The sequence below is a fragment of the Vespa velutina genome, chromosome 18 (genome assembly GCF_912470025.1).
Source record: "Vespa velutina chromosome 18, iVesVel2.1, whole genome shotgun sequence".
NCBI classification, from domain to species: domain Eukaryota; kingdom Metazoa; phylum Arthropoda; class Insecta; order Hymenoptera; family Vespidae; genus Vespa; species Vespa velutina.
In genome coordinates, this window is record NC_062205.1 from 1412027 (window position 1) to 1439750 (window position 27724).

General features: G+C 23.9%; 4 protein-coding genes across 5 annotated transcripts in view; 3 read left to right on the forward strand and 1 right to left on the reverse strand.

The window, feature by feature from the left end:
• The window catches only part of LOC124955399 (short-chain dehydrogenase/reductase family 16C member 6-like), a 15768-nt gene extending 7580 nt beyond the window's left edge, over positions 1–8188 (forward strand). Inside the window, exons 4-7 of the mRNA XM_047509758.1 lie at positions 5687–5848; positions 6799–6884; positions 6985–7101; positions 7795–8188. Of these exons, the coding sequence (XP_047365714.1) occupies positions 5687–5848; positions 6799–6884; positions 6985–7101; positions 7795–7990 (561 nt within the window). The 3' untranslated portion in view covers positions 7991–8188. The remainder of the gene's footprint in view (positions 1–5686; positions 5849–6798; positions 6885–6984; positions 7102–7794) is intronic.
• A 3521-nt stretch (positions 8189–11709) lies between these two features.
• Positions 11710–23358, forward strand: LOC124955533 (integrin beta-nu). Of its 2 annotated transcripts, XM_047510108.1 has the most exons (12): positions 11711–12882; positions 13581–13822; positions 15502–15787; positions 16032–16196; positions 16867–17325; positions 18625–18787; positions 19290–19459; positions 20110–20282; positions 20493–20692; positions 21440–21552; positions 21738–21829; positions 22376–23358. In XM_047510108.1, the coding sequence occupies exons 1-12, from the start codon at positions 12712–12714 to the stop codon at positions 22518–22520; spliced, it is 2379 nt and encodes a 792-aa protein (XP_047366064.1). In that variant the 5' UTR covers positions 11711–12711; the 3' UTR covers positions 22521–23358. The 2 variants fall into 2 exon arrangements, with proteins under 2 accessions (XP_047366066.1, XP_047366064.1); XM_047510110.1 differs by lacking the exon at positions 13581–13822 and having other exon boundaries at positions 11710–12882.
• On the reverse strand, positions 22604–25044 carry LOC124955553 (phosphatidylinositol 4-phosphate 5-kinase 5-like). The gene is made up of 4 exons (XM_047510141.1): positions 24792–25044; positions 24271–24358; positions 23552–23738; positions 22604–22744 (listed from the first exon to the last, which is right to left on the reverse strand). The coding sequence occupies exons 1-4, from the start codon at positions 24907–24909 to the stop codon at positions 22604–22606; spliced, it is 534 nt and encodes a 177-aa protein (XP_047366097.1). The 5' UTR covers positions 24910–25044.
• Positions 25045–25274: 230 nt separating this feature from the next.
• LOC124955534 (DDRGK domain-containing protein 1) lies at positions 25275–26577 on the forward strand. Its single transcript, XM_047510111.1, has 2 exons — positions 25275–25445; positions 25573–26577. Exons 1-2 carry the CDS (start codon positions 25361–25363, stop codon positions 26325–26327), a joined length of 840 nt encoding a protein of 279 aa, XP_047366067.1. The 5' UTR covers positions 25275–25360; the 3' UTR covers positions 26328–26577.
• Positions 26578–27724: the final 1147 nt, after the last annotated feature.

Below are 27724 nucleotides of genomic sequence, written 5' to 3' on the forward strand. Positions count from 1 at the left end.
TTTCTTTTTTCTTTTTTTTTTTTTTTTTTTTTTTTTAATTCGATGATCAAATAAATTTTGTCTTTTTAATGGCATATAAATAATCTACATCGAGGAAATTTATTTACAAATGTAAAAGATATGAATCCCGTCAAGTTACTTTTGATATTTCAATTGAAAAAAAAAAACAATACGAAGAATTGAAAAAGTCGAATACGTAATTGTTATTTAATTTTGTGAACTGCTCACGTATATACATTTTAATTCCACGATCTATAGTTACGCGCGAATCGAAATCTTAACGTTGTCACCGACCTTTCCTACTTTCACTTTTATATTCGATCGGTAAAAGATTCGCAACTCTTACAAAGCTGTTTATTCAGAGTGATTCAGGAAACTCGTTCTTGAATCAGGTTGAGCAATAGCGTAGAAATTGAACAAACATTTAAACGTTGAAGAATTTTCAAATATTAAAAAGATCAATTGTATTCATTTTTTAAATATTTTAATACACAATCAAGGTAATTTTTATTTTATGCAAAAACAATAATAAAAAAAAAATATATATATATATATATATTATTATTATTATCTAAGGAATGATATGCGTAGTAATTGGCATAATTCTATGAATCAAAAGATCGTAATAAACAGAAACTCATTATAAAAAGTTCATCTCTTTAACGTCAATAACTATCGTAATTTGAATAATTATTTCTACGGATTGATTATGGTTTATTATTCACGTATATCATCTTTTATATGTATTATTACTTCAACATTTTTTATTCGTTTATTACAGGTAACAATCTTGATAAACAATGCCGGCGTAGTCAATATTATGAAATTCTTAGAAACTCCTGACAATCTTCTTATACGTACGATGGAAGTTAATATAATGAGTCATTTTTGGGTAAGTGTAAAAACTATCATAAGTAGTATTATTTCTTTCGTCCTTGTTTGATCTCTCTCTTTTCCTCTCTCCCTCTCCCTCTCCCTCTCCCCCTCTCATTATTTAATCCTGACACACTCGTAATCATCTTATAAATTATACGATTGCGTTCAAACGTAATCGTTTCTTCGAATATTACGCTCGATTCTCATGTATTTCATATGTTTTAATCGTAAAAAAACAAAAAAACAAAAAAACAAAAAAAAAAAAAAAAGAAAAAGAAAAATTGTAGCAAAACTTACAACCAAACAATTTCGTTAACGAGAATTAAAATATACAAGGAAGAGGAAATCTCTGTTCGTAAAAAACAAAAAAGAAAAATTGTTGTCGACGAGCAGGCATGCTTTATTACGAATAAAAATGAAACAAAAATTCTTTTCTCTTATTATCTTAAAAGTTTAAGCAATTAAATTTAATCGAACGCACGCCGTTATGACGTTGTAATTCGCGATTTTTTTCCATATTCCGTGACTATAATCCCATCGTATTGTAAGATGTTTGCATTATGAAAGAAATCATAATCACGTCCGCGTTAATTTATCATTGTTATCGTTAAATATTTGAGGACAAAGATCAGTAACGTTTACATGATTATTTTTTTTAAATGTAATTAAATTTTCCCTTTATAAACAAAATCTTGTTCTCTCGTGAAATTTGTTAATATCTTTTTTTTAGGCACATAAACACACACACACACACATATATATATATATACGTAAATAAATAAATAATTAAGTACTAGTTAATTAACTTTAACTAAAGTATTAATTACTTAATCTAATTTCTTCGTTTTGTACGCACAGTCCTGGATCTTTTTTTTTCTTTCTTTCTTTTTTTTTTCTTTTTTTTTTTTAATTCTTTTATCTTTTTTATTCACTTTTTCCCCCTCCTCCCCCCACTACTTTTTTTTCTACAACATAAATCGATAATAATAACATCGGATAAATAGCATCGAAAAGTTAATTAAAAATTCTTTTCGTTCGTAGGTTATTTAATTTTTCTTTCATATTCATTTATCCTTCGACATTAACGTCAATATGTTGTTAACGTCAATACGATCTATATCAATGTTTCTCGATGATTATCAATCATCGTTAAATTTTTAAAGGATCGATCGTCGAACGATTAATTTCCATTAAGATCTAAAATGATTCAATCATTAAGTGTAAAATAATTCAATATATTTAAAAAAAATTTTTTTGTCAAATAATTTACGATTCGATATCACGATCGATATAACGATGAATTAAATAAATAATAATTGATATAACGATAAATGAAATAAATAATAAATAATAAATTAAATAAATAATTCGGTTTATATAGGAAAAAAGAGAAAAAAAAAACTCGTATTGAAAAATTCAATATTACGAATATTACAAAGATATTTATTAAAGGATATAAAGAGTAAGAGAGATAGTATTGAGAGAGAGAGAGAGAGAGAGAGAGAGAGAGAGAGAGAAATGATTTGTTCAATACTGATAATAGATAACTCTTTGTCGATCATAAATTAAATCGATATATTAGAATACACGAAATAAATTTAATATCTCAATTTATTTCTATTTATTTCCTATTTTAATTTATTTAAATTCATTTAAAATTAAATCAAATTATTTATTAATAAATTTAATCATTCATCTATTTTTTTCTTTTTTCAATTTGCTTATTCATATTATCAATTATACATATTTATTTTTTTTTTACATACAATCTCATTTAAATGATTAGTTAAATTTTATTAAATTTAAATATTTAAATGTTATTTACAAAATTATAATAAATAATTGATATCTCTTTATTCCATCAAATTAAAAACTTTGAAATGATTCTATCTTTGTTTGTTTCTTCGTTTCTTTTTTTTCTTTTCTTTTTTTCTTTCTCTTCTTCTTCTTTTTTTTTTTTTTTTTTTTTTTTTTTTTTTCTTTCTTTCTTTATAACACATGTCAAAGAATTTTCGTAGACGAAAGTTGGTCAATTTTCAAGGACCAAATATGCCTCGAAGAAATAATTTCTCTGATGTAGTGAGAGGCAAGCACGGTCGTGTTCGCCTTAGTAGTTCGTTGTGGAATCATTGCTGTTGGTCAGGTACAGAGAAACCGGTCAGATGACTACAAGTACTAACACCGTTTGCGAGTAGTTGCCGTAGTGTATTCTATATATTTAAAAATTGCAACACACCAAGATCTCAACTGTACTTTATCCTTGTCTAATGTAATTTGACTCTCATTTAATTTCAAGAAATAAGTAAAATTTCACGATTTCTTTTTCTCTTTTACATTATATCATTTTATTTTTATTCTTTTTTTTTTCTCTCTTTATTTTTCTTATTTCTTTTCTTTTTTTTTTTTTTTTTTTTTTTTTTTTTTTTTGTTGTTGTCCCTGAAGAGAACTTATTAGCCGAATTATTTTGGTTACCTATAATTTAAATATGTCAATGTAAGTTGTATTACGTTATATAACGAAGGATACTTATGTAATTTTGTATTCGTATAATTTTATATTAATATTATAATATGTCCAATGTCGCAATGAAAGATACATGTATTAACAAGTAATATATTCCATTTTAATGTTTCTTCAGTTACCCAATGATTTTTAATTGATTTTTTTTTTTTGCCTTTTTTTCCTGTCTCTTACTTTTTTCTTTTTTTTTTTTCTCTCTTTTTTATCATCTTCTGCCGTTCTGTAAATCATCAATAATGTCAAATAGAAAATAATCTTTTACACGGACACATATTGAAAATGATTTGTTACTCTATTATCTTTTTACATTTTCTCGACGATTATTTTCTGAAAAAAAAAAAAAAAAAAAAAAAAAAAAAAAGAAGAAGAAGAAAAAGATCTTTGTTTTCTTATTTTCTCTTTTTTCCTTTTCGCAAATTGAATAGATATTGAAAAAAAAATTTTTTCACATCATTGAGTTAAAATGATTTCGAATATAAAATGTATCTTATGATTTTTCGAAAATAATACACCCGAAGCCTTAGGTATAACTAATTATACCTAAGCCAATTATATCGAAGCCCTAACGATGATTTTGCATAGGAGCGTTGGATTATATCGAACGATTCCAATCTCTATATGTAAATAATAAATCGAAGTGAAAAAAAAAAAAAAAAAAAAAAAAAAAAAAAAGAAAAATAAAGCTATTGAGAAAAAAAACGATAAAATAAGAAATTACTTTTGGAAAAGAAATTTTCTATTGAATATAATCAGTCTGAAAGAATGAAAAGCTTTTCGATGTTTATTTTTATTTTTTTTTTTTTCTTTCAATTAAATCTAAATATGCCACGTTGTGTCTTAATTCTAATTAATAGAAATAAAAATAAAAAAAAAAAGAACAAAACAAAGAAAAAAATTATATATATATATATATATATATATATATATATATATATATATATATATATATATATAAAAAACAATAACGATTCAAATTGCCAATTAATTGTACATCGTTGGTAATTAATAGATATTCGATTATAGTCTATTAGAATTATCATCAATTCTTTTAAAACGTCCTGTATATGCAAATGTTTCTCTCTCTATCTCTCTCTTTCTCTCTTTCTCTCTCTTATTTTGTTTCACAAGAAAGAAATTAAAAATAAATGTGAAGGATAACCAGTCCCGAATGATTTTAAAATTATAACAGATATTTTTTGATTAAGATCCTTGATCGCATCTATATATATAATCGATAAATATAATCTGACATAAAGAAGAAGAAAAAAAAGTAAAATTGAGAAACCAAACATATATTTTTGTCGTCTTTTTTTTTTTAAACGTCGATCAATTCACTTATTTGTTTTATCATTTATTAACGAAATCGTTAGTTTGTTATTGGAATAAATGAATAAAAAAAAAAAAAAAAAAAAAAAAAAAAAGAAAAAAAAACAGACATATTCATATTTATTCATGTATATATATATATATATAAAGAAAAAAAAAAGAAAAAACAAGTCTCTCTTATATTTACTTGTCTGAAAAAAAAGAAAAGAAAAAAAAAAAAGAAAAAAAAAAAGAAAAATAAAAATTCAAAGAAAAAGCGACCAATCATATTAATTTTATCAAATAAAATACATAGATACGTATATACGTGACATATTGTATGATCACTTTTATGTTTCTATATAATTCTATATATAGATAAATATTTAAATGTCAATCATTTAAAAAGCAATTAATTTCAATACATATTAAATAATATAAAAAGTAGATATTCTAAAGATGAAAACAGAGCGTAACCATGAAAATCGTTGGAGATCTTGTAAAAGTGGGTTAATCATTCTGTAAAAAAGAAAAAGAAACGTTTGTAATTGCGAGACTCTTACCATCTAGATGTCACGGTCATTTCTTTGTTGTATATTTACTCAACCAACCACTTTCTACCGATCCCTTTCCAATCACGATTTAACCTACCTCCATCTTATCCGAATAACATTATATATATATATATATATATATATATATATATATATATATATTTGTTTATTTTATTTGATTTTTCTTTATTTTTTCTTTGGGGAATAATTGTGATTTGAATATATTATCATATCGAGTATATTAATATTGTATTATTATTAGATGTAAAGAAAAAAAAAAAAAAAAGAATAAAGTAAGAACAAAGATTATAAATAGATTTTTTGCGATAATAAAAACTCCGTTCTTCGTATTGATTCGTTTCTTTTTACTCCTTTTTTATTTTCTTTTTTTTTTTTTTTTTTTTTTTTTTTTTTTTTTTTTTTTTTGTAGACAGTGAAAGCTTTCCTCCCGGCTATGATGGAAATTAATAAAGGTCATATAGTCAGTATAGCTAGTATGGCCGGATATGTTGGAATTCCAAAATTAGTTGATTATTGCACATCAAAACATGCAGCGGTTGGTTTCGATGAAGCTTTACGAATAGAACTGAAGGTACGTATTTGTTATTTTTCTTTTTTTTTTTTTTATATATATATTTTATATCTGATATTTTATATTTTGTTATATTTGTACGATTTTAGAAAAGGAAAAAAGAAATAAATACAGATTCTCGTTACCTTTTAAATGATTTATATATGTGCATTTAAATTTTGATTTTTATTTAAATCTTATTTTTAATTTTTATATCTTATAATTAATCATTAATTATTTTTTCATATAATCAAATTTTTAATTCGAACAATTTAATTTTTTTTTCTCATTTTTATTATTATTATTATTATTATTTTTTTTTTTTTTTCTTTTTTTCATTATTTACACATTGTACATCTGTCATTATACATTGATTTTTATTTAAAACACTGTCCTTAATTGTTATCCTAACAAATTAATCATTAATTTTTATTCTTATAATTAAATTTTTAATTTGACCAATTTACTTTTTATTCTCGTAATTTTTATTCTTTTTTTAATTATTTACACATTGTACATTTAAATATTGATTTTTATTTAAATCTTATTGTTAATTATTATCCTAATAATTAATCCTTAACTTTTGTTATTATAATGAAATTTTTATTTATAAGAATTTAAATTTTATTCTCGTAATTTTTCTTTTTTTTTCTTTTTTTCAATTATTTACATATTTTTCTTTTTATATATATATGTTATTTACATATATTATTTGTATTTATTTGTATATGTATATATACAAATAAATAAATTAGTAAATAAATATTAAATAATTAAATTTTTAAAAATTTAATTTTTCTTCTTATAATTAATTTCTAATTTTTTTTTTTTTTCTTTAATTTATTTCTCATTCAATTTTTATTCATATAATTAATATATATATATATATATATATATATATATATATATATATATATATATATATATGTATATTTATATTTATATTTTTTTTCTGTCCTTTTCTTTTCTAGTACGAGGGATATAATAATATCAACACCACGGTCGTATGCCCCTATTTCCTTCGTAGTACAGGCATGTTTGGCGACGGATATACCGGGTATGAATTATTTTTGACAATTTTAACACATCAATTTAGAGAAAAAAAAAAATATATTTTTAATATATATATATTTTAATGATTAATATTTTTTTTTCAGATTTTTGTCTAATCTAAGTCCGAATGAAGTAGCAGAAAAGACTATAACGTCATTGAGATGTAACAAAAAATACATTATGATACCAGAATATTTTCAATTTGCTGTACCTTTAAAATGGTAATCCAATATTGATTCTTATTTCAACGTTATATTTAATTTTTATTTTTACAATTAATTTTTCAATATTTTCTTTTTTTAATTCAATCTTTATTCTTACAATTTATTGCAAATTTTCTTTTTTAATTTAATTTTTATTCTTACAATTTATTGCAAATTTTTTTTTTTTAATTTAATTTTTATTCTTACAATTTATTTCAAATATTCTTTTTTAAATTCAATCTTTAATCTTATAATTAAATTCAAACTTTTTTAAATTAAATTTTTATTCTTATTTCAAATTAGATTTCAAACTTTTATTCAAACTTATATTTCAAACTTTTTTAAATTAAATTTTTGTTCTTGAAATTAATTTCTAATTTTTTTTTTTTTTTTATTTATTTTTCATTCAGTTTTTATTCATATAATTAATTGGTAATTTCCTAAACTTTAATTCCAATGATAAATTACTAACTTTCAAAATTTAATTTTTTATTCTTAACAATTGATTTGTAATATTCAATATTTGACTATCATTCTTACAAATAATTAATTTTTAATCTTTAAAATTTACCTCCATAAAATTAATGAAAATTAATCCTTAATTTTCATTTTTCTTGTTCTTCATTTTTTAATAATTAAGAAAAGAAAAAAAATTCGATTTCTACTCTCATAATTAATTTCTATAAAATATATATCGTAATTAAATTTCAGGATATTCCCATGGACATGCATCAGTAAGATACTACGTTGTATAGTCAAAGATATTTCACCTATGCACGAATCAACGGTAGAGACAAATGTGATCAACAATAGCAAAAATAAAAATATAAATGTAAAGGATCAAGAGGACGGTGCGATACATCAAAAATTAACTAGGCATATTTCAAGTTCCGAAAGAAAACCATAGAAATTTGGAGTACGATTCTTTCTCTCTCTCTCTCTTTTTCTGTCTCTTTCTTTCTCTCTCTTTGTTTCTTTTTTTTTTTTCTCTTATGGGAATTGTTACAAATTGTTACGAGGATATTTGCGAAGTGGTATATATACAACGTAAAATAATATTTTCCTATGTACATGTAATTATTAATTAAATAATAAGTACGAACAATCTAATATTTTTTTTTTTTTTGTAATTAAGATGAGTAAAGAACAATCTAAGATATTTCTATGAAAATGAATTTTTTTTTTGTGTTTAGCTATCAAAATCATTACGCCATATCAATTCAATAACTTTTCTTTTCTTCGAGATATATATATATATATAATAAAATATATATTATTGATATATACAGGACGTAACAAAGTTAATGCGACAATGTAGAAATGAGAAATACGTAAAAATGAAAAAAAAAGAAAAAAAGAAGAATATGCTTGATTTCTCAATTATAAATCTTCGTTAAGTACGATTTTAATAAATTCGATGTATACGAAAATTCTAATCATGAATTATGATTTATGGTAATTTCGTGCATTGACAAACGAATAAAAATCCGTAATACATGATTTTTACATTTGAACGTAATCCGATTTATCTCATGGATTTGATTTTGTAAAAATTAAAATTGAAGTAAATTGAAAAATGAAAATCTTATGATTGAGAAAATTGAGTATTTTATTTAAAAAATTTCCGTCTCGTAATTATTTTACAATATATATATTTATACATGTATGTATACATATATATATATATATATATATATATATATATATATATATATTTAAATAAAACATTTTGTTGTTCATATGACACATATCAGGGATATAGATTTATATCATTATTATAGTGACGATAATTATATTTGGTTTGTATTTAAAGTTGACATTTAATTTTGATGCGATACGATTAATAATAGTAATAATAATAATAATACAAAAAAATTAGTTAATAAGAGTAATTCTAATTATATAATGAAATACATAAGAAAATATATTATTGTGAATCATAATTAATTCTTTTTAATGTTGTACAAAAAAAAAAAAAGAAAATGATAATTATAATATCTTATAAATAATATTGTAATTAAATGATATGAAATAAAATGAAAATAGAATAGAATAGAATAAAATAAAAGAAAGAAAGAAAAAAGAAACAAAAAAAAATAAATAAATAAACGAATAAATAAATCAATAAATAAATAACCAGGATCGATTATACGAATATAGAGAAAAAATATATATCCATATATTTTGTTTATGTGAAATAACAGTACATATAAAAAATATCTCGTAAATCGGGTTACGATGTGTAAACGCATATGTGTGTGTGTGTGTGTGTGTGTGTACATATTTATATATATATATATATATATATATATATATATATATATATATATTAATTTTCACTTAGATTCCATTATTTTGTTATATTTAAAAAAAAATCACAATTATACATTTTTATTTTGAAATCAATTTCATTATTCTACGGTATATGATACGTAAGAATTTTGTTTAAAAATTTTTCTTAAATTATCACCGAATAATTAATTAAGAATCAAACGATACTTTATTACATACATATAATATTATTCATTAAATCTAACGAATTATTTCAGTTAACGTGTTAATTCAATATCAATCAATCATTATAATAAATCGGGGAGATAATATTATTCGAAAAAAAAAAAGAAAAAAAGAGAAGAAAAAACAAATAAATAATTTCTCTTTTTTGAAATATTCCTATTACTATTGCTGTACGATCATCAGTTTATATGGGTCATAGTTATAGAAAGTAAAAAAAGAAAACTACTTTTCTCTTTGTACACATAACACACATACACGCACACACACACACACACACATATATATATATATGTATACATATATATGTATATATGTCTAATCCACGTGCGTTGGCGATACAATCATAGCGGACGTGAAACAGATGTAGAAACTAAAATAGGCCGGTACTGCGATTATGTCAATAAAAATCGATAATACAATCGTCCTCTCGTAGCTATGTATTATCATGTGGGTGTCTATGGTTCTACAAATATATACGTACATATGCATAAATATATATTCATTCATATATATATATATATATATATATACACATATCTATATATATATATATGAATATAGGAATGTTTAACCCATTATAAACGTCACAAATAAGTATCATTGATCAATGTCATGTATGATTAATGAATTATTAATCAAAAGATATCATATATTGTACTAGCATACTTTTTGTACCACTTTTATTGTATACAGTACACTTTCTTTTCTTTTCTATTCTTTCCTTTTCTTTTCTTATCTATTTCTTTTCTCTCTCTCTCTCTCTCTCTCTCTCTCTCTCTCTCTCTCTCTCTCTCTCTCTCTCTATCTCTCTCTCTCTCTTTAGAACTCTGTCTCTTCGTTGGTAAAATTTATTTCTCATTTTTTTTTCTACTTTTAACCAACGAACGAAAGATAAATAATTAACTGGTGGTATATAAATATAAACATTTGTGTTGAATTTTTTGATTTATTTATTTATTCCTTTTTTTTTTCTACTTTTCTTCTTTTTGTTTCATTTTCTTTTTCTTTTTCTTCTCTCCTTTTTTTTTTTTTTTTTTTTTTTTTTAAAGAGTACACGTACTACATAGGAACGTTAATAAAAGGCATTGCGTGTCTTTTGTTGTCTCTTTTCCTATCGTGACGAATGTCGCTTTGACGTTACACACACGTTACACGTACGCACATATACACACACACACACACACAAACGTGTGCGTTACTAATAAGTACTACAAACACATACATAGTAGCATGTATGCATCTCTCTAAAAAAAAAAAAAAAAAAAAAAAGAAAGAAAAAAAAAATAGTAATATATTATGCTTCCTCGACGATAACACACGATCATTACGCGTCGATAACTCGAGCTGTTAGCAATTACCGCGTTAGAAGTTATTTTAATATAAATAAATAAATAAATAAATAAAAATATATATATATAAATGTATATATAAAAAAACAAGGTTAAAGTGATATTTCCATCGTGTATATATAACATCACTATAATAAAATATATTAATCACATAAATGATAAAAACGAATTGATTTAAATAGTTCATAATATTTAATTATTTAACTTTAAAAAAAAAAAAAAGAAGTGATGTGAGATCAATAGAGTGTTATGTGTCTTGTGTGTGTGTGTGTGTGTGTGTGAATGAGTGTAAGTTTAATATGTTGGCGTTTCATGTGTGTGGGTGTGTTACGTACGTTTTTTAATTGAAATGATGAGACAATTGAATATACCAACAAACACGTGAACGTTAAGAATCAGAATTTACATTTTTTTCCACGTTACATAATATCATCATCATTATCATCATCACTATCGTTGTCGTCATCAGTATCGTCATCATGATCATTATCGACGATTATGATGACTCGTCATGATCATTCGTCGATGTTTATTGTCCTTGAAAAATTAGAACACGACAAACGTTCCTAACTAACAATTAAACTATGATCATATAAAATTCTTTACGTTCGATAATTAATTGATAGCGATATTTTAAAAATCGATTAGTATAAAAAGAAAAGAAGAAAAAAAAAAAAGAAAAATAAGAAGGGAAAGAAAAATTCATATCATCCGACTGAAAGATATATATATATATATATATATATATATATATATATATATATTATTGTTTGTCAAAACTATAAAAAAAAAGAAAAAGAACAAATAAATAAATAAATTAATATTTTCACATACATTTGAAACTTACGTAAATGTCTATGTATATCTCAAGTGTTAGATTAGCATGAGATTTTGAGATAAGTGATAGGAAAAAAAAGAAACAAAAAAGAAAAAAAGAAAAAAAAAAAGAAAGAAAGAAAGAAAAGAGAAAAAAATTACATACATACAAATACGAATCTCTAGATCGTTCATCGATATTTAGAAAAAATTTTTCAATTCGAAAATATTCATTGCAATTGTTAAATAAACGTATTACCGTGTATTCCCATGGTTTCGTCTCAATTTTGATGGTGTTCCTGATATATGGGTACTTCTTTCTCTTTCTCTCTCTTTCTTTCCTTCTCCCCCCCCCCCTCTCTCTCTCTCTCTCTCTCCTTTTTGCCAAATCGCAACGATTCACGAGAATAAGATATTATCGTTATCGTATCATATAATATAGATAACATACTGAGAACGCCGTTGCAGCGTCTACACAGTCATTAATTTCTCGCATTACCGTCTCTGATTTCTTATTGTTCGTCGTGTGTGTGTGTGTGTGTGTGTATATATATATATATGTGTCGTTAATGTATATGTGTACCTTCATGATGGTGGTATATTACCACGTGTAAACTTATGTGATAAAAAGAACGTCAATTTATTTTTTCGCGCGTATGACGTCAACGACTAACGACAACGAAGAACGAACAACGCGATTTATGATTTGAACGATAAGAAAGGGAAGAAGAAGAAGAAGAAGAAGGAAAAAAAAAGGAAAGAAAAAAAAAGAAAAGAAAAGAACAAAAAAAAAAAAATAGAAGAAACAGACATATCATAGATATATCGATATATCACATAGGACGCACAGATATAAAGACAAACATTGTAGTTACCAAGGTGCGCAAGGGTATCACGTATTTATACCTTAAATTAGTTCTATTGGAAACTATCATCTCGTTAAGATATGATGTATTACTCGTCCCATTTCACGTTGACAATAATATTAATGCTGACGTGTATAATCGTCAAGTGTTACGTCATTGAAGAAACGGAACTTTTGAGATTGTGCGTGCCGCAAAATTCCTGCGAGAGTTGCCTAGAGGTTAACGATGCCTGTGCCTGGTGCAGCAATTGGGTATATATATATATATATATATATATATGTATTTTTTTTTTTTATGTATACATATATTAGATAGACCGGAAAGTAATGTCGTTTCTGCGCATGTCAATATTTGATTGTTAAAAATTGTTAAAAATTTATTCGTTTGAATTTAATTTAAGAAAGCGACATTACTTTCCGGCCCACCTAATATATATAATATATATATATATATATATATATATATATATATATATATATATATGTATGTATGTATAGATTTATATATTTTATAGTATTTTTTTTGTGTGTGTATGTGTTTTATATATATATATATATATATATATATATATATATATATATATATATATATATTATATACAATCGTTAGAGTAAACGTAGTTTTATTTTTTATATATTATAGAATTTTATTATATCGAATTTTTTACATTATAAATTTCTTATTTTATTGAATACCAATCTTTTATCCCTGGGGCCCTTTTAGAGAGAGAAAAAAAGGGACTACAAACGTTATATAATTTTTTGATGTTATTTCGTTTACCTTGTTTTTTCTACACTGTTTTTTTTTTTTTTTTTTATTTTGAGGGCCGGGGCGGGGCGGGGTGGGGGAGGGAGGGGAGGGAATAGAAGGAGAAGGGTAAAGAGAAAGAGAGAGAGAGAGAGAGAAAAAAAAACTACAAACGCGATTACGTATTATTCATTGTTTTCAGTCCTATACGAATTCTACTATTGGCAAACCGAGATGTAATTTGTCAAAACGATTGAAAGAATTTGGTTGTCCAATTACGGAAATAAGAAAAGCTCCAAGTGGATACGTCGAGTATATTTTGAACGAAGATTTTCAAGATGTATCGTCGGATCATTTGCCGGTACAACTTAAGCCTCAAAGGGTTCACGTCAAGTTACGACCAAATTCAAAAATGGAAATGAATCTTCAGTATCGACCGGCTAAGTAAGTGTTATGTAAATTGATCAGAAGAAAGAAACAAGACAAAACAAAAAAATCGACAAAAAAACGTGTTGTTTTTTTTTTCTTTTTTTTTTGTTTTTTTGTTATTTACTTACCTCTTTTTTTCTAAATTACATCGATATATTTGTCATTGTAATCGTTCTTTTTTTCTTTTTCTTTTTTTCTTCTTTTAATCGAACGTTTTCTTCCTTTTTTTCGATATATTCAGAAATTGTCGATTGAGTATGATTTGTTTTTTGTTTATTATTTATTTATTTTTTTTTTCTAAATTACGTTAATATGTTATTATATTTTTTATTTTTTTTTTTTTTTTTTTTTTTTTTTTTTTTTAATCGAATATTTTTTTTTTCTTTTCGTTTTTTCTTGATATATCCAAAAACTAGGCCCTTTGATCTGTACTATTCGATTGGAAACAACACGAATATATTTTTTTTCATTTTTAAAAAATTTATATATATATATATATATATATATATATATATTACATTAGTATATCTACCAGTGTATTTTTTTTCTTTCTTTCTTTTTTCTTTTTAGAAAATCGCAACCATCATTTTTCAAAATGATAGTTATATATCTACATTCTATTATATGTGTACGTACGTATGTGTACGTACGTATTATAAAATCGTGGAAGGTCGCGTTTACTTTTCTTATCTTTTGCGATATATATAAGTACGCAAATGCTATGAAACTGTGTCATATGAAATATGAACGGTATATATGGGTATTACGCATATTACATAAAATCTGTTAATCCGTTAGAATAAATTCATTCGTTGTTTTAATCGTTAAACATGTAATAACGTTTATATAATTCACAATACCAAATGAGGATTTAATCGTGTAACACGTGTAATATTGGCGTAAAAATAATCTCGCGACTTCGCTTCAGTTTTTTATTCAATAAAATCTTATTTTATGTAAGAATCATAAGTAAGATATATCCTTCAAAGTGTTTTTTTTTTTTTTTGTGTTTTTTTTTTTTTGTTTTTTCTAATCCAACGAAATCCATCAATTATCCTTTAGATATTCGATTGAATAAGATTTATTTTTTTTTCTTTTATTAATTTTTTGTTTTATTAGATTCTTTTCATTTTTTCTTTATAATTACATTTAATACACATCTCTCGTTATAATCTTTTACTTTTAATTTTTTTTTTTTTCAGATCTTTATTATCGATTGAATATATTTGGGTTTGTTTTTTTGGTATATTTATTTATTTCATTTCTCTCTTTTTTTTTTTTTTTTTTTTTTTTTTTTTTAACATTACATTAATATATCATCCCTTTTAAATCTGTATTATTGATTGAATATAACTCGAATATGATTTCTTTTTTATTTATTTATTTATTTGTTTTTCTAAATAACATTAATACATCCTCGATCGTATTTCTTTTTTCCTTTTCTTCTTCTTTTTTAATCATTTCTTTTTTTTCTTCTCGATATACAGAAATTATCCTTTAGATTTTTAACAACGATTGAATATAACTTGCGAATATAATTTTTTTTCTTTATTTTTTTATTCTTTTATATTATTTTCCATTTTATTTATTTATTTATTTTTTTTTATGTATTACATTAACATATCTCCCATTGTATTTTTTTCTTGTCTTCTTAACTTCAATCGAATAATTATTTTTCTCTTTTCGATTAATAGAAATTATCCTTTGGATTTGTATTATTTAATGGATTTAACATGGTCAATGAAGGACGACAAGGATACTCTAGTTGGTTTGAGTCGAAAAATGACGGATACTTTGGGAACATTTACTGACAATTTTCGTCTTGGATTTGGTAGCTACGCCGATAAGCCATTGATGCCATTTATATTTCCGGGACATGAAAATAATCCTTGTAGAAGCGAGTACGCTACATGCGCACCACTTTATTCATTCAAACATCATCTTCCATTGACAGGAGATGTCGATCAATTCGTACGTAAGGTATGTAATAATTATGATTAATTAATTACATAATTAATTACTTAATTAATTAATAATTTAAATCAATAACAATGGAAATTAATAATTATATAATAATTATTAATATTTGACGTATCATAAATTTAATGACTTTTACGATGACGAAAGATATCGATTAATGAACACGAGAGGGATGGGAGGGAGGGAGTGGGGTTTTTGTTTTTATTGAACAAAAAAAAAACAAATAAACAATAAATAAATAAAGGTAAACAACAGCGACGTCACAGGTAACGTGGATAATTTGGAAGGTGGCCTTGACGGTGTAATTCAAGCTATAGTTTGCGAGGACGTTATTGGCTGGGGACATCAAGCAAGAAAATTAATGCTTCTTGCTACCGATGGATATTTACATTTTGCCGGTGAAGGAAAGGTAAAGTAATTATTTATTTATTTATTTATTTATTATTTATTCGTACTTATATGATAATTATTAATTTGTTAATATGATTGATAATAATTGTAATTCAATTATGAATTCAATATAATTTCATTATTAATTTAAAAATTAATAATTCAAAATTAATTAATAGTTACAATAATTGTGATACACCTTGTTGATAATAATAATTATAATTTAATAAATAATTATATAATAACTATAATTTGATTGAAAATTATAATAATTATAATTCGATTATTAATTAATTAATAAATATATTATCTATAATATAACGTGTAATCATAATGATTACAATTTAAATGATTACCATAATAATAATTATAATTTAATTAAAAATTATAATGATTATAATATAATTTTGTCATAATTAATAATTTCATTGTCGTTCATAATTTATATATTAATTAATAATTATAACGATCATAATAAATGATTGATAATTATAAATGATTATTTATTTTAATTAATAATACATCAGATAAAGTAATAATGATATTATATGAATGATATTATTGTTGAAAATAATGAAGATTTATAATCAATTAATTGATCTCTGATTCATTTAATATCGTAAAAATCATTCAATGGCTATTATCAATGAATATTTAAATTAGAAATTTTCTTTTTTTTGATCTTTCAGTTAGGAGGAGCCGTAAATCGGCAGGACTTTAAATGTCATTTAGATAAAAATGGTCAATATTCTCTTGCCAAGGAATACGATTATCCGTCGTTAGCTGAAATATCGAGATTGCTTCAGGATCATAAAGTCAATTTGATATTTGCTGTTACGGAGGATCGACGTGAGGAATACGAATTGATATCCGATTTATTAAAAGAGAAAGCGAGAGTTGCTACTCTAGCGGCTAACAGTTCTAATATATTAGAAATCATCGAAAGTTCTTATCATGAAATAATTTCGAAACTGGTTTTACGCGATAACTCAACCAATCCATTAAAGTTAGAATATTTTTCGAATTGCGGAAGGGAAAATTCTCCTATCGTAAACAAAGCCGAATGTAATGGCATTCAGGAAGGTCAGGTTTACGAGTTCAAGGTCGTCTTTTCGATGGAATCATGTCCAAGGAACGAAAGCCTTTGGGTGAGTAAGTAAATATGTCAGTTGAGTATTTACACGTAAAGAAAGAAAGAAAGAAAGAAAGAAAGAAAGAAAAAAAAAAAAAAGAGAAAAGAAAGAAAACATGCACCATACGCTTATGCAAATCAACTTGAAAATCGATAATATTATAACGTTAAAAGGACAATGATTATTTTTTTTTTTTTATTTATTTATTTATTTATTTATATTTTATTTATTTATTATTCTTCTAATCTCCCATCATCTCGAGTGTGAAAAAATATTCTCCTTGAATTTACACACACACACACACACACATACATACACATATTTATGTATAAATATATGAATCGTTCTATTTGACAAATCGATTAACTCCGTAAAAGAAAAAGAAAAATATAAAAAAAAAAAAAAGTATTAAAATATAAATTCAAACAAGCATTGTAAAAATGTACGAAGGCCACGCTTATGCATTTGAATTGCATTATTGCAAATATTTTATAATACGTCTCATTAGTACAGAATTAATTCGATTGGCTTATGAAATAAATTTTATGATGATAAAAATGAATTTTGTTATTTAATTATATTTTTATTTAATGACATTTAAATAAAGAAAATTCGGCAAAATTTATTTATGAATATAAAATGTCGGGATTACATCAAGTGACATTAACATTTAAATCTAAAAAATTCGAAAAATACATTAATCAATTTGGCTTGTGAACGGTTCACACACATATATATATATAGAGTGTCCAAAAAGTATAGGACCAAACTTATACTACGTATTATTGTAAACTCAAATGGATGAAAAAAGTTGCCAGTTTTTTAAAGATATTTATGATTTATTTCCTTTCGTCGAATTATCAATTGTCAAATTTTTTCTTTCTTTCTTTCTTTTTTTTTTCTTTCTTTTCTTTTTTTTCCCTCCGAATTTCTATTCATGAGCTCACGCAAATCGTATTGGTTTATATGATAAAAGAAACAGAAGATGAATTTTGAAAATCTATTCAAAATGCATTTACTATTATTTCCAATGCAATCGATATATTAGATAGATTTTGGAAAATCATTAATTCGACGAATGAAAGTCTGCATTCTTATGAATGAAGGAATTTACAAAGATTTCTTATAAATGTCACAATAAATCATAAATATCTTTAAAAGCAAATGTATCTTTTCAATAAAGCATAAGTTTATATGAACTTTTTTTCCAACCATTTGATCTCAATAATATAAGTTTGGTTCTATACTTTTTGAACATCCTGTATATATACATATATATATATATATATGTGTGTGTGTGTGTGTCCTGAATAGAAACAAACAGTGGTAATAGACGACGCGTTGGCGTCAGAGGCATCTGAAATAATCGTCGAGGTGGAACTGTTGTGCGGTTGCAATTGCAAAGAACAGGAGAGTTCGCATTGTAAAAATGGCGTTAACGAATGCGGCATATGCAAATGCGATCCTGGATGGTCTGGTAAGATTTTTAATCTCCTTACTTTCTCTCTCTCTCTCTCTCTCTCTCTCTCTCTTCTTCTTTTTTAATCCTAATTGTTGTGCATAATATCTTCAAAATAATTTCAAATTGTACACTTGTGGATGCACTAAGTACTCTAAGGTACAGCTTTGAACAGCTGTCATTCATATGGAATGAATAATTTTAATTGGAAAAAAAAAATATTGCATATTTATTCTTTGAAGCCTGAAATAATAATCAGTAGGATTTTTAAAAAGGTATTTTCAATTTTGTCATCATAGAAAAAAAAAAAAAAGAAAAAAAAGAAAAAATTCACGAATCATACGTAACGAGCAAATTATTTTAATTGAGCTCAAAGTTGATATAAATATGTGCCTATGTTCCACAAGCACAATTTTGATTTAATCAAACACCGAATAATAAATTTTGAAATGAGATTTTTGTTTTTTTCTTGTTTTTTCTTTTCTTCTGTTTTTTATTTTTTAATTTTTTGTTTCGTCAGGAGAGACCTGCGATTGCGACGAAAGTTCGTGGCTCGTTAATCGTTTACAATGCATTGAATTTGACGGGACAAACGATGCTTGTTCAGGAAGGGGCGAATGCATTTGCGGTAGATGCAGTTGCGACCTTGGTTACAAAGGACAATACTGCGAATGTTCCCCTTGCGACAAGGTAATGAAATAAATAATATATATAATTAATTATTATATAATTAAAATTAAAATCGTATAATTGAGTACAAAGTTAGATTTTTTTTCTTTAAAAAGGAATATATAAAAAGTTAATTTTTTTTATATTTATTCAAAATATTATTTATTGCCGAAAGTTGTTTTCGACGATTTTCGAAAGTTACTTGATGATTTTTGAAAATTTTTTCCCGATTCTCGAAAATTTATATATATATATAAATTATAAATATATATAAATATAAATATACGTATATATAAAAATATATAATAAATATATGTATATATATATATATATATAATATATAAAAATGTAATTAAATAATAAAATTAAGTATTATTATATTAATAATATTACATTATATTATTATATTAATATTATATTAATAATTAAAAAATATATATATATATATACGTATATATAAAAATATATAATAAAAATATATATATATATATAAACGTAATTAAATAATAAAATTAAGTATTATTATATTAATAATTAAAAAAAAATATATATATATAAATATATGTATATTTGTATAAAGTCGGTTCATAAAAAATTATAATTTGTAAAAATTAGTAATCATATTTGATGATGATTTTGTTATCATTTTGTCTTTTAATATTCGTCATTAGACCGACGGTATAGAATGCGGTGGACGTGGTACTTGCGAATGCGGTACATGCAATTGCATCGACGGTTGGAAAGGTGATGGTTGTCAGTGTCCTTCAGACAATAATCTATGCATAGCACCTGGAAGCGACGAAATTTGTGGTAATCACGGTTATTGCGATTGTGGACATTGTAGGTACGAACAATTTAATTTCTGTTTCTTTTCTTTTCCTTTTTTTATTTTATTTTTTTTTTCTCTGTCGAATAAAAAATTATCCATTAAAATCATCGACATGGTTACTTAAGTATTACACATCAAGCATTACATCAATTTCTACATCTAATATTAGAAATTATTAATAATACATTACTTTATGTATCGTTAACGAATGCATTTTATTTTAAGATGTAATACAACAGCACCCGATGGCCTATATTATCGTGGAACATTTTGCGAATCATCAGCGAGCTCTGGCGGTAGCGATCTTTGTGTTCTTTATAATTCTTGTGTTAATGCCACCGTAGAGATTTCACAAGATGCTGAAGAACTGTGTCATACCAATACAAGTTTCTATCAAATTCAAAGAGTGGATAGTGTCGATACAGGTGAATACAATAATCTGCCATTTGAATTCTATATAAATTTACGAACAAACGTATATACGTAATTCACAATGTTTACACTTTCGTATGACTTTTTGTATCGATATATAAATATTTCAAAAAGATTTTCTTCGATGATTTACAAATATTACAAATAATTTTTATGAAGATTTACGATGGATATTTTTTTTTTCCTTTTATTTGTGTTTTTTTTTCTTTTTCTTTTTTTTTTTTTTTTTTTCTTTCTTTGCAAAAATTTAACACACCAATGGAGTTTACGATTAAGAGAGAGAGAGAGAGAGAGAGAGCTAATTTTTTTGTTTCTTTCTTTCTTTCTTTACTTACACTTTTTACATTGTTTTTCTACTTTCTTAATTAATTGCTTTTAATTATTCTTCTTATTAATTTCAATTGTTATCTTAAATTAATTTTCAATTAAATCTCATCGAAACAAAAAAAGATAGCGTATATCTATTCTTCTGAGAGAGTGTTTCATTTTTTATTTTACATTTTATCCTACTAAAGTAAATCTAAAGATTAAAAAAAAGAAAAAAAAAAAAAAAAAAAGAAAAAGGAAAGAAAACAGAAAAAAAAGAAATAAAGAAAGAAAGAAAGAAAAAGTTACGAAAAAAAAGTTTAAAGAAAAAAATTACAAATTTCGATATATCTATCGCTCGCTCTTACGAGCATAAGATATCTCGATTAATTAATTTGTGAAAAATGATTCCAATGTTATTCATTAATTTACAGGAAACGAACATTATTGCTTCATTAGAACTGTCAAGGATAGAACAACATGTATTATTCCTTACATTTATCATTTCAACAAGGATAACACGGTGACATTAATGATCGCCGATAAGGTAATTGCCTGATCTACTTCGTTTCTTTCTTCCTTTTTTTTTTTTCTTTTCTTTCTTTTTTTTTTTTCTTTCAATAACAACCAGCACATCAACATGTTGTGTTATTTAAAAAATTATTTTGCTCTTATCGATAATAATCTTTTTAATTTATTTTTTCTTATTACTTTCTCTTTCTTTCATTCTAGTCTTGCCGTACGTCCTTACACGTGGCTTTGATACCGGGAATCATATTTTTCGCAATAATGATCATGGGCATTGTTGGTTTATGCGTATGGAAGTAAGTAATATACATATATATTAGAGATATTAGTATGAAATACTTTTTTTTTACAAGTAAAATCATTAGATTTTTAAACCTGTCAATCGTTCTGATACATATATATATATATATATATATATATATATATATATATATATATATATAAGTATTATTTTATGTATCTATATACATAAAATTACAAAAAAATTTATATAATCATTATCATATACATATATGATATATGATATATATATATATAAAATCAAAATATATATATATATAACAGACCATATATATAATAAATTACAAAAAAATGTATATATTAGGTTGGAAATTATGAAACGGGCGTTATATTAATAAATAACTAAACAAAAACGCCCGTTTCATAGTTTCCAACCTAATAATACAAGCATTATCATATGTATATATATATATATATATATATATATATATATATATATATATATATATATATATGATATATATGATAATGATTGTGTTTGTTATATACATTTTTTATAATTTTGTTCTTCTTTTCTTTTTTTCTTTTTTCTTAATATACAGATGTTGGACTGCAATACAGGATAAAAGGGAATACATTAAATTCGAACAGGAAAGGCAGAGGACGGTATATTGTTTGGATGAAAATCCATTATTTAAACCAGCGACGACACGATTCAACGTACCACCGTTGTTCAATGAAAATTAAAAATTGAATTTTTAATTAATGAAAGAATGAATGATCGAAAGGACATTTCTTTTTTATTATAAAATATATCGAATTAATTGAGATTATTTATTTGAAGGATTGTCAACAACAAAGTCGATATTCTGGTTAAATTTGGATAACGATGATTGCTCGTGAAGATTATCGGACGATGTTCCTCGACATGTTTCAATCCAAAAATGATTGCTAGGCATAAAGTATATTGACTGGAATTACGAAACAAAAAAACAGAAGGGGAAAAAAAAGAAAAAAAAAAAAAGAAAAAAAAAAAAGGAAAACAAATATTAATTGTACTTAATTCATACACATATTAATTTATGCATATCAATTTATATATATATATATATTTATACAGGGTGTTTAAAATGCATAGGATCAAATTTATACTACGTAATTACTGAGATTAAATGGATGAAAGAAAAAGAAGTTTTCATAAATTTGTATTTAAAAATGTTTGATTAAAGATATATATTTTAAAGATATTTACGATTTATTGTGACAGTTATAAGAAAATTTGTGAAAATTTGCACAAAATTAAAAAAATATATGAAAATTCCTCCCGTTTTGCAAGAACACATTCATTCAGTCGAATTATTATTGATTTTCTAAACACTTTCTAATATATCAATTCTATTGAAAATAATAGTAAATGCATAATTAATCATCTATTTCTATCCGTAGTTTTATAAACGAACGTGATTTGCGTGAGTTCGTGAATAAAAATTCCAAGGAAAAAAAGAAAAAGAAAACGAAAAAAAAAAAAAAAAGAAGAAAAGAAAGAAAATCTTCGACAATCATTAATTCGACGAATGAATGAAAATAAATTAGAAATATCTTTAAAGGTAGATATAAGTTTATATAAACTTATTTCATCAATTTGATCTCGAATAATAATTTAGCATAAATTTAGTCCCATATTTTTTTGGACACCCTATATATATATATATATATATATATATATATATATATATATATATATATAAATTGATATAATATTTTTGATATTTTCTTACGTCATCCTTAATACTTTCGACGATCCAAACGTAACCAAGTGAATCTTGATAAGTAATCTCGGTAACGGGTTTATTTTCGTACCATATTGCTTTTATCGATGAATCGTCAGGAAAATAATATATACCATTGCCAGTCATCTGTCCATACGCATTTATTCCACCATTATATCGAGTTCCGTTGTTATGTCTTTTACAGTTATAAAAATATATATGTAATAATAATACGTGATAATAACGATACAACGAATATGTCTGACGAAATAAATAAAACAATTGGATAGATATCTGTATATTGGCTAAAGTCGATTATAAATTTTATGTTAATTGAATATTTATTTTGTTAGAAGCAATAGAAAAAAAAAAAATATATATATATATATGTGTGTGTGTATGTGTGTGTGTGTATGTGTATGTGTGCGTGTGTATGTATGTATGTATTTATTAAATATATTTTTAAAGTACGAACTAAAAAACATTCGACTTTTAATTTAATCGCATTTATTTTATTCTTTCGTATTAATTAGATATTTTAATTATTCGTCTTTATAAAAAAAAATCGGGTATGTAGTTTTAAAATATTTGACATTTATTATCACGAACAATTTTTTTAATATATATATATATTTTTTTTTTGTTCTTCATTTGTTTCTAACAAATTAGATATTCAATTGACGATTAATTTATAATCAACCTATATATGTTTGTAATCGTTTACTTACTGAATGAAAAAGTCTTCATCAGCAAAGTTATCATCTTTCCATTTACCGCTATACGTATTGAAATCGTCCGTAACGTATACTCCATCACCTAAAAAATAATTATCGAATGAGAGATTATAATTTATTAATATATATATATATATATATATATATATATATATATATATATATATATATATATATATATTATGTACGAATATTAAATATTCGTATATATATTAAATATTAAATTACGAATATTATGAATAATAAATATTTGTATATATATTAAATATTAAATTACGAATATTATGAATAATAAATATTCGTATATATATTAAATATTAAATTACGAATATTACGAATATTAAATATATATCGTATATATATATATATATATATATATATATATATATATATATGTATTCGTATATATATCGTATATATATACGAATATTTAATATAAATATATATAAATATAATAAATATTTAATATTAAATATACATATATATATATTTAATAATAAAATATCGATGTTAACCATTTTTGAATAAGGTGCCTTTAATTAAATGCAATGTATAATCTCCATCATAGGTGTCCCCGTTTAAAAAAGAAAATCTTCCATTTCCTTCTTTAAGATTTGGATCGTCAATTTCCATCGTATTTGTTTTTTAAAGTTTTAAAAATATTTACTTTATTTTTCTATGATTTAAACTTTAATATTCTATATTTAATATATTAACATCTAACCAAAGATCTTTAATCATGATTCTTGATAATAGATAAAAGAGATATAATCGATATAATAAATCGGAAATTGATCATTTATAATATCGATAAAATAAATGACTTCATTTATTTCATATAAATTTATTATTTTCTATTAAATCATTTTATCGACGATTCGTAATGTGTCGATAATAAAGAAAAATATTGAAAAGAAAAAAGAATATTCTTACTCAGTCGGTAATGTTACGAAGCTCCATCTTTCGATAAAAATTTGTATTAAAAGCGATAGCACAGCCATCTACAGTAACAATATAATAACTTTATTCTTCCTTGCGTAAAGATAACCTCTTTGATGAAAATATTGTAATATTATTTGAAACAATGGATATATTATTATTAATACTTTGTGTAATAATTATTACACTTTTAATAACCGCACTAACAATATATCTTAGTCGAAATAGAGGTAAGATTTTGTTTCATTATCTTTTTTATTAATTTTTCATTATTCACAACTTATGGTACTTTTATAATATCAATGTTTTAACATATATACGTCAAATAACGTTATTAAATAAAACCTTTTTATATAGCTATAGACAAAGAAAGACCTAATGTTCAGGATCATGCTGTTGAACGTCGACAAGTTAGACGAATAGTCGGTAATAGAAATGTTCGTCATCGTTTACATGCCGGAACAAATGATCATATAAATGCAAATGATAATGGACAATTAGAGAATAACGAAGTTGAAATAGATACACCTATTGAAGTATCTGATGGTAAAATTGGTGCTAAGAAACGTGCAAAATTAGCAGCCAAAGCTGAAAAGAAAGTGCAAAGGGAAATGGATAAGGTTGAACAGGATAAACGTAAAAAGGAAGAAGAAAAGCGACAGAAAGAGAGGGATAAACAACGTGAAGAGGAACATGATGAAGAAATGCGTAAAGAGGAGGAAGCTAGAAAACTTAGAGAATTAAAGGAAAAACAGGAACACGAGGAATATTTAAAAATGAAAGAGATGTTTAGCGTAGATGAGGAAGGTTTTCAAGAGGATCAAAATGTTTTATTAGACGACATTATGGAATATATAAAATTAAAGAAAGTAATATATTTGGACGATGTGGCTGCACATTTTTCACAAAAGACAACATTCGTCGTCGATAAGATTTTGGAGTGGCAAAAAACAGGCGATTTAACCGGAGTAATAGACGATCAAGGAAAATTCATTTATATTACAGAAAGTGAATTAGATGCAGTTGTAAAATTTATTAAACGACGTGGTAGAGTTAGTATCACAGAACTTTCTGAACATTCGAGTACATTAATAAATATAGGTTCGAATTAAACTATATCCATAATGACATATTTACAAATTAAAAAAAAAAATATATTAATCTTTTAGAAATTTAATGATTAGATGATTGAAAAAAAAAAAAGAAAAAAAAGGAAAGAAAAGATTTTTGCAATTTAATGGAATCATCAATAAAAGTCGAAAGAACGAAATCGATATGGAGGAATGTTATGCAAAAAAAAAAAAAAAAAAAAAAAAAAAAAAAAAAAAAAAAAAAATAAAATTATAATTATTTTAATTATTACTAACACACTATTGCATACGCGCATACATATATGCACGTGCATATATTTATAAATGTACATAGATTTTTCCTAGATTTATGAATTGCCATATTTATCTATCTTTTTTTTTTTTTTTTTTTTCTTTCTTTCTTAATTTATTTCGATAAAGATTAATATAAATCGTGCAACTCGAAATATTGTAAGTAATCTCAAAAAAAAAAGAAAAAAAAGAAAAAATCAAACAAAATTTTCCTACATACGTCACTTCAGATAAAAATTTATCATAATCCGGTGTAATTAAACTTTTACAATTTATAATAATAAAAAAAAAAAAAATAAAAAAAAACAAAATTTCATATATCTATTCTATTAATAAATGATTAACGTTGATCGAGATGACCTTTTAATTAAACGCAACGTATAATCTAACGGCATATTTATTTCTAAAAAAAAAAAAAAAAAAAAAAAAAAAAAAAAAAAAAAAAAAAAAAAGCGAAAAGAAAGACAGAGAATTGTCCAATCTTTTGAATAGATTCAAATTTTGAAAGAAAAACAAAATAATAAAGTAAGATGTATCAAAATGATAGAATCGAATCATAAAATTGGGATTTGCGAATTTTCAAATTTACATGAAATTATGTCAATCTTTATTATCGTATTATTGGAAATTATATTTAAAATGCAAGATTATAAGTAATTCCTTATCTCGTCGTTCGATATCCTTTTTTTAAATAAAATTTTCCCATTTACATTGACGTACAAATTGTTACACGGAAAGAAAAAAGAATTCCGCCGACATGACAACATTTTGAATAGACATTGCATCAGATTCTAGTTTCTTCTCTTGAATGTATAATTTATATAGTTGGGCACGGCTAAATTGACTTTACAATGAATTTGCAAATGAATTTTAAGGAAAAAAAAAAAAAAAGAAAGAAAGAAAAAAAGAAAAATAAGAAAAAAAATATATATAACAAATAAATAAAAAAGAAAAAATCATTTAATCTATATTGTTAAAAAAACAAAAAAAAAACAGTCATTTAATATATACTATTACAATGGAAAAAAAAAAGACAACCCCTTTTTCTTTTATATATATATATATATATATATTTTTTGTTTTCCTTGCCTTGAAATAATCTTTCAAATTTTCAACGAATACCACTC

Coding starts and splice junctions, on each gene's coding strand:
- LOC124955533 (XM_047510108.1), top strand. CDS start 12,712: ATGATGTATTACTCGTCCCATTTCACGTTGACAATAATATTAATGCTG. Junction 13,823..15,501: donor CTTCAGTATCGACCGGCTAA/GTAAGTGTTATG, acceptor TTCGATTAATAG/AAATTATCCTTTGGATTTGT. Junction 18,788..19,289: donor ATGCGATCCTGGATGGTCTG/GTAAGATTTTTA, acceptor TTGTTTCGTCAG/GAGAGACCTGCGATTGCGAC.
- LOC124955553 (XM_047510141.1), bottom strand. CDS start 24,909: ATGGAAATTGACGATCCAAATCTTAAAGAAGGAAATGGAAGATTTTCT. Junction 24,359..24,791: donor AGGCACCTTATTCAAAAATG/GTTAACATCGAT, acceptor ATTATTTTTTAG/GTGATGGAGTATACGTTACG. Junction 22,745..23,551: donor TCGAAAGTATTAAGGATGAC/GTAAGAAAATAT, acceptor TCGTAATTCCAG/TCAATATACTTTATGCCTAG.
- LOC124955534 (XM_047510111.1), top strand. CDS start 25,361: ATGGATATATTATTATTAATACTTTGTGTAATAATTATTACACTTTTA. Junction 25,446..25,572: donor ATATCTTAGTCGAAATAGAG/GTAAGATTTTGT, acceptor CTTTTTATATAG/CTATAGACAAAGAAAGACCT.